The sequence below is a fragment of the Pieris brassicae genome, chromosome 4 (genome assembly GCF_905147105.1).
Source record: "Pieris brassicae chromosome 4, ilPieBrab1.1, whole genome shotgun sequence".
NCBI lineage: Eukaryota > Metazoa > Arthropoda > Insecta > Lepidoptera > Pieridae > Pieris > Pieris brassicae.
Genome location: NC_059668.1, coordinates 11,470,150 through 11,483,779, shown reverse-complemented (window position 1 = coordinate 11,483,779; position 13,630 = coordinate 11,470,150). Strand labels below are relative to the sequence as shown.

Genomic DNA, 13,630 nt, shown 5'->3' with positions numbered 1-13,630 from the left:
TAAATATCGGTATGTTAAATCTTGCTACATATTTTAGACATATGTTCTTAAACCAATAAGAAAAGCGATGACGAATCTTTGAAGCGACTATGATCTCGTGTACTACGCCTTACGTGCAGGCTTCCGTATTAGGAGTTATGATCGAGAAATATTCACGGTACTTAACGAAGGTGTGACTTATTTTTATGAAGCAGTCTTTACTAAAAGTATCATAGATAATTGGGTAGTGCTTACTCGACGAGAAAAAGGGTAAATAGCAGTTTTTTAGAGTTCCGTTTGAAGGCTCCTTTGTATTTATACTAATTGAAAAAGAAATTGCGTTTTTCCTTATCGGTTTAACTGTCTCACTACCGTTTGCTTTTCTTATCCAGCTGTATGTAGTTAATCCCAGTTACCCTTAACTGATCACTACGGAACAGTCTTACCTAAACACACTGTTACACACACACTTAGTTTGATTTGCATTGTATGTGAATCAATTGCATAAGGTTTTTATTATATTAATGAGAATTGTAGTTTCTCGGGAGGTATAAAGTGGGTTTACTTCGAGAGTTTAGTTTGAGAGATATTTACGACGGAATTTATTAAAACACTTTTTTAACTTCATTTTATTGCATTCGTAATAGGATAACAAACGTCATAAAAAGAGAAATCCTGGAAAACGATTCCACAGACGGCATTCCAGGACTTCCATGCAACAATGTTGTAGTAATATTGGATGTTTTCTAGGATAATTACTGAATAAAATTTGTTAGTAATTAATGACAATTGGAATTCTTTATTTTACCTGAGCTCATGCAAATGCGGTAATTTTAAATTATTCAATGAATTACTCAACCTACCCTAACGGAAAGATATACTACATGTATATGTACATTTTATAATGGTAATAATAATTATTAATTATTTTTTTGAAATTTTCAATATAGATATAAAGTGTTTTTAAAATTCAATAATTAATATTTAAGGAGACAATTCGACTCCTGTCGTATTATAATTAGCGTCAAATAATTCAAAGTCGCAAATTTTGCACTTCGAAATGTGATGTTGTACCACAAACAACGGTTCGGTGGCCGTCGATACACAATCTTATACTAGAACTCACTAAACACTCACTATAAAATTCTAAATAGTGGACGTAAATATTATCAATTATAATTAACAAAAAGTATATATCAAAATAAAAATGTGTCTAAGGTAACCCGAGTAAATCTCAACAATGACTAAACTAAGAAATGTGACGGTCGGCCGAGAAAAAATATTTGGGATCACCCTCATCAAAAATTATTAATTTGAAATTATGTATTTCGAACTGATGTACAACTTATGTACAGATCGTTTTAATTTTCTGTTTAAGTCCTGGCTACGATAAATGAGAATCTAGCGTTAATAAAGTTCCCGTATCGATTAAAATTAACAATTTCCAGCACCTAATAAATGACTGCCGAGATTCGTAACACAACCAGTGAATTTCAATGAACCGATTCGCGCATCCTTAAAGGATAAAAGTGTCGATTTATCGCATCCCTTGCAACGTCCCACAGCTCTTTTCCACAGAACACGTGGAACAGTTTGCAGATTGAACTTTAGCTGTACTGTCTTTACTTTTATTAATGAACTAATAAGATATCTAAATTATGTCAAATTCATCGTAGTTAAAAAAGTTTTTGGTGGTAGTTTTTGGTGTTCCTATGTTTTTCTATATTATTATAACACCCGATCTAAAGAAAGAACTAAAGGATGTATTTCATCAAACACACTGCTGGAGAGTCTTCCGGTTGCCTCTCGGCACTGGACCGCGAGCTGCAAACGAGTTACGTTTGTTAAAAATGCCTACTGCACGTCTTGTGCTATCTTAGTACGCCACTGTAAGACAATTAAGACTTAATACTTTCAAGTGAAGTTGTTTTATGCAAATAGGCGCCGCGTTGCGTGTTCACGCCTACAGTTCGAGACGCTTATACTTAAAACGGTGCAATAAATTGCAGCGAATGGTTCATCTACGCTGGAGACGATCGGGCTTTATCGACCTTGTGTGGAGCATTTGGCTCTTTCCTTATTCACCACTTGTTGAGGGCAGCAATAAATTGGATTTATTGGAATATATATGATTATGTTACTTGCAAATAGAGGAATAATATGGGAAAGTCGCTGTCTGTTTCTGCTACTATCAATGAATGAATAACAAAAAAAAATATACAAGAAGTTATTGTATTAGATTTTTACAAACAGTTTCGATTTTGTTAGAGCCCTTATACTAGGTTTTTTATGGGACAAGAAAATTATATTTATGGAAACAAAAAAACTAATTCCCCAGCTTTTAATAGTTTTATTCGAATATTTTTTCTATCTCAATTTTAAAAAAAAGTAAATGAAATACTAAATCGAAAAATAAACAATTTATTACTCAAAAGTAACTTATAATAGAAATAGAAATATATTATATAACTTAATAATTCATTATAATTTGGACGGACGCAATCATCACAATATACAAACGTAGTGTTAGTATATTTATACATTTTTGTTACATAATAATATGTATCTCTCGAGGTACTATGTACAAAACCTTAGAATTTATATTATCATTAATCGTAACTTCAATATAATACTTCTAATTCTAAATTTTGTAAAAATGAGAAATTCTAGACTCCAATTGAAGAAGATCACCTTAGACCTATTTTGAATCTGTTCGTTAGATTTACTTATGAAAGGAATAAATTACTCTTATTTATAACTTACACTAATACTAAACTAATATCACACTTGGTATAATGTATACGAATAAACAAATACAAATATATATTTACAATTCTTAATAATTAGAGCGTTCAGGTAGCATCTTTCGCCGTGTTCCTTTGATGTTTAGCTGCAACAAAAGATTTACCTTATTAATTATTATCTGACTTAAACAATGCAAAATATATGTTTATATCAGTATTGAAAATTATTGTACATTAACGTAATTGATTACTTTTCATTATAACATGGGCTTATAACATATAAAGAAGCAAAACCCAGTCCATCCACTGTTTATTGAAGTAAACTGAGTAATGTGGGCTAAAAGAACTTGTGAAAAACAAACAGACTCACCCGTATGCAAGAAAAGGTGGTTTTTCAGGTTCGTATGTTTGGAGAAACCTCTGGAACAGATATGACACTTGTACGGCCAGGACCCGCTGTGGACGTACATATGAGACTTGAGGTCGCCCGGCGTAGGAAAAGACTTGGAGCATAGACTGCATTTATGTGGCTTTTCCTGGTGAAGAAAAAGAAGAACTCTAGAATGTGTATGAGATGAAAACTGTCGGATATATTTATGAAATGAATAAGATAAAAATGCAGCTTAAACTCATCAGCCAAAAGTACGAGTAACGATTTAAATAACTGTTTAGACGTATACGGCATTCTTTTGCGGCTACCAAGACAATAATTACTACAACAAGAAAACAAAATCAATGTTGGAAGACAATAAAATGGCTAATAATCATCATCATCTCCAATATAATCTCAGTCATGACGGCGCACTTCACCGAGTGCAAATGAATTTATAATGAAAGGCGTCTAGGGTTGTCACTAGTCTCACTTAAAATAATATGTTCATAATATATAAACAAATTTATAATACGGGCAAAATCAACCTAATTGATATAAGGCTCAGATGTTCTAATTCAAGTATTTAAACGTAACTATCGACAAACACGCCGTAGTTTATTCTTCGCGACGTCAAAATAAGATAGTAAAAGTACAATTCAGAAATAAACATATGAAATCATAAACTAAAGTATTTTAATGAAACGTAACAAAGCGCGTCTTGTGACTACTGATGACACGAAAGCAGTAATGTGGGCATCGTGATGTACAAATTGAATGAACCGCTTTTACAGGAGCGAGCGTTGATAATGCATGCCTCCGTTGGTCTTGGCAATGTTTATAAAATAGCAAAAGTTAGAGATAAATACAAAAACTCCTGTAATAAATTCGGCCAATTCTGTTGTTGTGTTGTTTAATAAAACGTGCTTCATGTACTCGTGTATGAATATTTTACATAAAATAATCATACAGCTCTGAGCGTTACTTCATCGTTTAAAAAAACATAAGTCAAATAATGAAAACCAGTACATATAAAACCTTTGAAAAGGTTCTTTTAATAATTTAAAAACATTTTTGACTTTACCGTCACAGATTATCCTTTCTGTATTTACCGATGTATTCGAAGTAAATTAATTAGATCTTATGCTAAGGCTTTTAGGTAATTACAGTAAAACAATAATAAAGCAATTAGCCATGTGTCATATTGGAATTATTTTACCGTTTGAGGAAATTAACGGTCACAGATTGATTTCCGGTGTAATTCAAATGTAATCAAGTTATACACTTTCAAACATTTCTAGCACCTCCCATTCAATTTTCGCTCCACCGCCCAAATCACACCCACAAAAATGTAATTAACAAAATAAATTAAAGATGCCTTAATTGGGAAACTTATTTATCGATTCACCATAAAAACAGTGGCTGGAATATGTTTAAAAAATGTTACCGTTTCCCTTAAATTATTTATAAAAGTAATCATCCTGTGTCATTCCGCTACCGAATATTGCAATATATCAATACAAAGAGCCATTAGTTGTCTGACAATTTCCGTTGGATAAATCACACAGGGATAAAAACAGGTCTGAGTATCGCTTAATGAAAAGTGATGACTCTACAGGAATTGAATGTAAAAGATAAAAGAAACACAAATTTAAAATTACATTTTTCGAGGAAAAAGTTTTATATTTGCCTCGTGATTTTATCAATTAGCTTAAATTTAGGAATCAAAATAGAGGATTTATTTTAAAACTAAATAAGCCATTTAAAGAGGTCATGTTGTCTTAGTTACTCAATGACTATTTTTTTATTATATTTATAATATAAACCGAGCAATACTTCCAACGGTGATATGTTAAACCGCGTCTACGGTCACGATCCGTTCGTATCTACCAACAGTGACGTATGGGAAAAAGATACGGGCCGTGTTATGGAAATCGAATGCAAATGGCTTCCATTTCGCTTAATTTACACACAGAGTAGTTTAATTATTATAACACTACGGATGTGTATTACTATACATAATTCACTGTTATTTAGTTATTGTTATTGTGTAGATTGCTATTGAATTAGTTTAATATTAAACATTTTCGTTCAATTATATATATCCAATATATATTAGTGTTTGGTATGTGAGCGATACTATAAAATTCAATGTATTTACGTACTATTCGGTATTTGTCTACTACTTGTTTATTATAATAATTTGGCTAAGTACAAACAAAGGGGAAAGCGGGAGCTACTCTGTGGCAAAGTTAAATAAATTGCTAACCGTAACGTGCGTGCAGAACCTATTTGATGTAGGTATCTTCGTTAACTGAGATGGGATGTTGTTTTATTCTGCAAGACATTATGAAAAATATTTCAGTTTTATTTTATTATTATGAGTAACAAATAATTACATATATTCACTTGACATTGTAGTGCCTAACAAAAGCTGCCTTTAGTAGTGCTCTTAAATAAAAAGATATGATAAATTATTAATAAACGGGAACTTATTCTCACATTAATTACTTAAAATTGTAGCATTATTTGGTCGCTTAGATGCTATTCTGTTACAAGATATATTAAAATTAGACTATTATGATTTTGTTGTATAATATTTGGTACAACATGGAGGAGTACCCTACGAATAATAAAAATATTTCTCTGCATTTAATTACAATGGCTCATTTGAATAATCAGTGGTCTTATCCTTATCTTAATACAGCATGATTGATGGCAGCCTGAGAGTGTGGACTATGTAATATTATATTCTATCACTTACTTTGCTTCCATCTGATTCTTCACTTTATTAAATTTTTTGAGAATTTACCATATTAGTAGTAATAAATTGACCACGTGTAAAAACAGTTAAATTAAAATATTCGTTCCACGACAGAAAGTTTTTTAAGATACATCTTGCCGCGCCCCACCACTTTATCCCATACGCAGATATTTTAATTATTACCCCTAATTTATATAGTAGGTAGCGAAATATTGAATGTCTGAGTTGGAAACAGCAAATCATGCGCAAGTGCATGTTTCATAAATCGAATTCAACATTTTACATTCAACCGTAAACAACTCTACTTCGAAGGCAAAGATAAATCCTGTATTGTTACGAATACTTGCGTTTTGGGAGACTTAAAACATACAGACGTAGCTTCATTAGTTGTACGCGCCCTTCAAAGTTTCGAAATTATACATTAAATAGGTTTTTTAAAATTACAGTTGTATAAATACAGCCAATTGGTTGGCAAATTTAAAATAAGTGTCACGACATGGAGCGGTTGGAGTTTCTTGAGTAGGTATGTAGTATGTTGTGGCCAAGAAAAATTATGTCGTAGAGGAAGCAGAGTGAGCGAGTGAACTAGCTTCAAGGAATCTCATTAGCGTTAACGGCTTATAATTATCGACATTTATTTAAGAACATCAATGTTCGGTGAAATGAATAGATTTCCGCCGAAATTGAGCAAATGAAGTGGACATATCTTTAGCCGGAAGTCAATTAAAATTTATTGGTCGGGTAAACTTTCGAGATTCTTGTTAAACTGTAATTAGTTCAGAGTTTGACATGTCGCTCAAAGAGATGGCTTATAAATAAGAGAATCTATTTCCTCCTCAAACTTTGTTTTATAGTTTCTTTACAACTGTAATACCTTTTCGGAAATAATTATTTAATTATAATTTATATACAAGCTTTAGTTTTGCTGAAACACACGTGCTGCCCGATAAGTTCACGATGTCTCACTTTACTCGAAAAATCTTATTAATAATGAAATATAAATGCTTAGCACAAATTCGTACCAAGCGCTCTTACACTATAATAAACGTTATAATCCATCGTTATCTTTGATTGGGTGTAATATAAACTTAAAATCAATGTTAACATTTCGCTTCCAAACTTTAAGAGACCAGCGTGGAATTGACTCGACATTCATTTCTAAATTGGATATATTTTAGATTTTATTGCCTTGTGAATGACTTGTAAATAAACACAAGCTACTTTATGTATTGAGAAACTTATTGGACTAGTTTAATGGGCTTGAGTAATTTATGTTACTTATAGGTAATTCTTTATCCGCAATACGATTTACTAATTTGCTTCGTAATCTACTTAGTGTCATAACATATTGCTTATTATTATATATTCATATTAAAATATCGATTATACAAATATATTTATTACTCTTTTTGTTCAAAGCTAAAGAAAGGCTCATAGTTTAACTTTCAAAACTCTCGAATCTGGTGGAAAAGCCTAGTTAAAAATGTCGTGCATGATAATACAGTGTTTCCCATTAATGCTTTTGAATACGGCAATGGATAACAACAAAGACCCGTTAACTTGTCAATAAAGAGACTGGTCGTGTTCGAGCGCTGACCAGAGTGATGGGACGCCAAACAGATGAAACCCTAACGAGAGGGACGTGTCAACTTGCGTCCGTCACGATAAATTGAGGTCGTATGCAAACACCAGATAACAATAGAATTGTGGATTATATTTAATTTTGTTTCTGACTTGAAAACCAAGGATCGTGCGACAATTTTCCGAAAAAAGTGATCGTAATACTTGATTTGTTTGAGTAAACAAGTGTCCTTGAGGAAATCAAACAATCAAGAAGTTTCTTCGATTGACTAATCAACCAATAACAAACGGAAAAATTGTTAACGACTATAATTTAAAACTACAGAAATTAATGTTCGACACCACGCCTTTAATAACAACAAAGTTAAAGGGAGAATTAAGATAAAGCATAGTACCCGGAAGAGAAGTTTTCTAAAATTCCAAAGAAGGTCAAAACAAGTAACGATCCTGTGCATGTGGCCGGCAGAAAGTGGCAGCACCAAACCAAAACCAGGGAACATTGGAAGGAAATGGGAGAGGCTTACTTACTTAACTGAGACGGGGTCTAATCATAACTATTAACATTATTAACATAATTTAAATTGTAGAGTAAATAAATTTATTATTATGATGACTCGATGACTTCTTATATTGATCTTAAAATGATACATTACGCCATACATTTTCACCATAAATTCAGCTCCTTACAAGCAATGAATAAGGGCTTTCGCTCCTTAATAAATCAGAGGCGTGTATTGTGCTTCAACTTTATCTAGTCTATTGTGCAATGCTTTATTATGAGACCACTCAATGGACAACAGAGGTCAGTACTGAACAGTACTGTTGACAGACAGTTGAAAGATCCTTCTAAGTTTGATCCATCGTTTGATCAGTGAAGCTTATTATGGAGACGGATTTATTAAGTTGTGACCTGAGCAAGTGATTGACTTACGTTAATACACACGTTGCTTGTATTAACATAACATTATTTATTTCAGATTTAGTAATGGTTGGCCTGCTGTTACATTATGGAAGTCATACAGTGGTCATCTTCAGTTCACATACGATCGTCGACCGTGTGAAAAGATATGGTTCGCTGCGCTCGACGTCTTGGTATCGTCTTGTACGATACGGTTCCTTGCTTTCGTGGGAATATGGTTTTGGCTGTTCGGTGCTTTAGAATTTGTTAGCTCACTACTGTCAAATATAAATTTGGATAAAAATTTGTACATTATTAACTCTTAAAGATTTTTTTTATAAACGAATAGTAGTAAGCATCTTAATTAACAAATCTCAAATGACTTTCAAAGTTACCTAAAAACAGTATCAATTATTTGAAGGCAAAAGTAATAGTTTAATGTTTAATAAAAAATAAAAAAACAGAAGATATTGAATCTCAATAAGCTCGATTGTTCAATAGCTGTATCGTCACACTACCTGCCCACTGAGCTTCCCACGTTTGACCTGACCTGGTAATTTATTAGCCCTTACCTTACCGCAGGTGCACTTTAAGACATTAGGGCTGCTACGACTGTTTCATTATATCATTCATTTTAAGCAAACCGCTGCAAATATTTTATGAAATTGGTTCAAGATGCGACCGTGTAAACGAAGGCATATTATGTAATTTTCATTTATCTGTATATTAGAATGAAATATATTTCTCCGTTGACGTGTTTATCACCTTTGGCTTCAAAAAAAAGTTCTAGCATTAATGATCCAAAGTGGCGCATAGGATATTAAGAAAAGCGAAGCAACCCTAACATTATTAAGCGTGACGGTTGTGTGATTTTCTTAAGTCGTGGACACATGAGGTCATAGTTAAAGTAAAAACTTAAGGGGCGTTATGGGAAGTGAGCACGGTAACTTCACGGGCAATATCTGTAATATACTTTATTTTGTAATAATTAAAATTACGGATAAAACAAAGGCTCTGAGAACCTAATTAATATATCGTTTGAAATTATTTGTTTTTTTTTCTTATATATATAGCCAGCTTAAGAGTATAATTATTAAATAAACGATAAAATGCTGATAAAATTGTCAACGTCGGTTATGCAATGTTAAGCTATTTTCCGCGTTAAAGGCAATTACATCTCTAACAATACACCACTTTACATAAACAACACTTCAATATTTATTGTTCAAACATTCATACCATCACTTATGCATTTATTACTGATTTAACAATGCATATTGCGAAAAAAATTGAATTAACAATAACGCAAAAGGATGCGATATTAACAGAAAAACTGTAATAGCTTCCATTGTCTTCACAAGGATAGCAAGTTTTTATTAAATGTTATAAAATGACTGTTTCCGTGATAAGATGTAATATACCTACTTCTATACTTTTAGCGTAGACGTGAAGACTGATGTGGAAAACTCATGCATAAACCGCCTGTCATATCATTAGGTCATTGTTTCTTTTACAGTGGAAAATTAAGGTCATTTAATAGGTGGATCAAATATCCGCCTGATTATTCGAATATTTTTACTAACCTTTATATGTGTCATTCTATGGTAATAAAGGTTGGAGCTGGCTGTGAACCTCTTGCCGCAGTGCTGACATTGGTGTGGCTTTTCCCCCGAATGTATTCTTCGATGGGTATTTAAACTACTTGATGTACTAAAGCCTTTGTTGCAGACCATGCAAACGTGAGGTTTCTCACCTAAAATTTTGAAAAATGCATATTTGAGAATAATGTAGAGTATATGGTATAAAGTCGTAATAAATACTCGTACCAAAGAGCATACTTATAATATACGAGTTTTTTTTTAATTACTTAAATTTTAAGACAGAATTCGGCCCTCTTAAAAAAACATAAAGAACAACTTTTGTATTTTATAAGAACTAACCGGTATGCGTTCTCATATGCCTTTTTAACAATGAGGGTCTGTCAAAAGCTTTTCCACAGACTTCGCACGGCAATAAAGCTCTTTCTGATTTCATTGGCCTTCTTTGAATTTTTGGAGTCATGTCCAACAATTCGTTCGATGATCCCGCCGAGGATGATGCCATTGAGTCACCGGAGACTGATTTATGCTCATCTTCACCTGATGGCGGTGATATGGGCAATAGAACTCGAGATAGGAGCGACGTGGACAGATCTAAGGGTGAATCTGTAAATAAATATATTATATTATTTCGTTAGTTAGTTGATCGATCGATATATTATGTCTGTTTAATAAATATACATTGAAAAAGTCATAAAACCAACAAATGTCAATCGTTTCTTTGATACAATTTAAAAATCAAAAACCTTTTTACAATAAACCTTTTGATTCAACTTGCTTACATAAAACATAATCAGTTGCCATAAAAGTGTTAACCGAATGACTCAATGGGTGTATTATAGCATTATATTCATCCCATTAAAACTCAACTCCAATCAACTCGAAAAAATTAATGATCCACTTAATTGACAACCGTAAATATGTGGGTATTGAAGTCTAGAGATTTTATTGCAAGCTCGAATAAACTCGCTGAAGCTTTTGAGCTATCTCTTGCATATCACAACATTAATAAGATTTCTAGATTATCGGTGTTAAAGTACACATTATCGCTTATCACAATCACAATTCATTTGGTGAAAATCTGTAAATACGTAAACTATTTTATATTTATTACTGTTCGAAGGTTTAATGTAAAAGATATTGGACTATTAATCGTAGCAATGTCGGAAGCACTAATATTTTAATTATCTTCGATTTCAAAATAGATAGCAAATGTAATGTATTGCCCCTTTTCATGATTTGTTGAACACTATACATGGTATTACAATAAATACTTAAAGATATACATCTCTAAGTATATATTGCACTTTTCAATCGATTTGAACTAACGTCGACGTAGTTTATTTTCACTTAATATAATACACGGTGTATTAAGTGAAACTTAACGATGTTGGAAACTGATGGATTTATTGTCTATCTATCTAAATATGATGTCCCAATATAATTGAAAAAGGCGAAATTCTCTTGTAAAGACTGAAATTATTTCGCGATGTTTCTGTACCGATACAGTGCTTCCGTTGACAGCTGCCGCATTCGAATAATCGATACGAGAGCGATCGGATCTGCCTTTGATGCAAACGGTGCCGCATTCGTTATCGATCCCAATATAAAGTTTATAGTTGTTTCTGATTCTCATTCATCTCTTAAGTGAGGAATTTAGAGTGAATTCCCTTTGCTCTTTATATTTCAAATTATCGATTTGTTATTTTGTGAATTATTCGAACATAACTATCAGTTTGATCACCACAATCAACTTTTAAAATATTCTGAGAATTTTCGTTTCCTCAATTGAAGGTAATGGAATTTAATGTTTACTATTTACATTTTGAATTATATATTTGCACCTACCTAATATTAATGTATACGAACATGACATATCAAAGTACCTACTTAAGAAACAAGGAATATATTTTTTAATCATATTGCTATGAATAATTATGTACTAATAAATTGAGCTTCTATTGCTTCGTGTCATCGATCGGTTTTTCAAAGATAAAAAAGCAATCACGAAACACTCACTACCGGCCTGTGAGATGTCGAGCATTTGCTTTGAGGTTCCGCCTCCTACCTGATAAAAATGTAATAAGGAAGATCGCCCCCGGTATATTGGAAAAATATTTATTTTATCACTTATTATTGCTCATAGGCGGTGATCAATACATTCACATCAGTAGCGAACAATCCTTGTACATTTAGGTATTCAATGAAACCGGTGCCTCCTGCAATAATAAGATTGAAAACACTAACCTAACGCGGAAGATTTCAATGAGATCCTCTATCAATAAATTCAATATTAATTTGATATAATTCCGTCGGCTATTCAAGACTCATCCCGCAGAATGCTACCCGTTATCTGTCGCGTGTACACCGCGGTCTCAATCTAGACACTCGTACTATCGTGTGAATACATCCACTTAGCAACCCTTTGAGCTGCCGACGCGAAGCAAACGTTAGGGACAAAACATTCTGGCGAATTTTAGCAAATGTTCTGCATTTAATATATATTATGATTAAACTGATATAATAAGACCTTCTGAACAATTAGTTTAATGCCTGCTTCCATGCCCTAAAGAGAGATACCTATAAACGGTACAAGACGCAAAGATTGAGGAATGTTAATATTTTGTAATGTGTTAAATGTGAAGGTTGATGTTATTAATTGAGACTTTATTCATACGCAATGTATAAACACCTTTTACTCTCATTTATATGCAAAAGGGCGTGATTTTATTTATATTAAGTGTCTATTTTGGGTAATAGTTATTTAATTTAAATATTTAATCAAACCGTAGTTACGTTACTTGTTAATTAATTATGCTCCTTCAATAAAACCATTCATATTGCATTATATAGGAGTGCTAGAAGGCTAGAAGTGCTTCTAGTAAATTCTTTAAATTATTGCAAATCAGAAAAACGGTATTTTTATAGTCCAATCACTTAATTCATTAATAGCTATTTGTAACCCAATATGAAAGGTATAATTTCCACCATTTTCACGCATCGCCCATACCTTCCAATTACTTTGTCGATCGTAAACGGTTTATGTACTCTACTTTCTCTACATTCTAACATAACAACCACCTGTTAATACAGAGTAAACCACTTATAGAACACATTGATAAACATGGCCGGACATTACTTTTATGCATGGACTCGGAAGATGGAATTAACGGTTTCACTGAATCACAAACATTCATTTACTAATTAACGGGTATAATTGATGTTGGCCATTGAGTTACTGTGAATAATTGCTTTGCTTTTTCATAACATGTTAATATTACTTGAATGGCCTTAATAGTTAACTAGAAAAATTATAATGGAATACTACGTACTAGTAAATTAAGTTATATCTGTTTAACTTGTTACATTAGACGTACCTTCTAAAATCGAATCCATCGTCTGTCGATACAAATTATTCCTCATCCTGACAAAGAACAGTTCTTCCGGTCTTTCGGGCAAGTAGTAGACCACCAGTTCCGTATGAGGAGATACAGGCTTCACTGCCTCGTAGACTGGCTCACCTTTCACCTTTGTGCACACAAGGTTCACCTGAGAACAATAATACTGATAGACGGGCCTCGGAAGCTATATTTTCACTGTAAACAAGAAACATGGTCGGGGTTTATGTTTTGATGTATAGGCGTTAGGCTCCTGAGGGAAATCCATTATTGTGAATGTGTGAAAAATGTGTAAAAG

General features: G+C 32.7%; 1 protein-coding gene across 1 annotated transcript in view; it reads right to left on the bottom strand.

Annotated features, from left to right (window-relative positions):
• Positions 1 to 2,478: 2,478 nt before the first annotated feature.
• LOC123708469 (zinc finger protein 177-like) overlaps positions 2,479 to 13,630 on the bottom strand; it is a 28,280-nt gene continuing 17,128 nt past the window's right edge. Inside the window, exons 3-7 of the mRNA XM_045659188.1 lie at positions 13,312 to 13,483; positions 10,277 to 10,540; positions 9,920 to 10,089; positions 3,094 to 3,259; positions 2,479 to 2,869 (exon numbers count right to left, since the gene is read on the bottom strand). Of these exons, the coding sequence (XP_045515144.1) occupies positions 2,832 to 2,869; positions 3,094 to 3,259; positions 9,920 to 10,089; positions 10,277 to 10,540; positions 13,312 to 13,483 (810 nt within the window). The 3' untranslated portion in view covers positions 2,479 to 2,831. The remainder of the gene's footprint in view (positions 2,870 to 3,093; positions 3,260 to 9,919; positions 10,090 to 10,276; positions 10,541 to 13,311; positions 13,484 to 13,630) is intronic.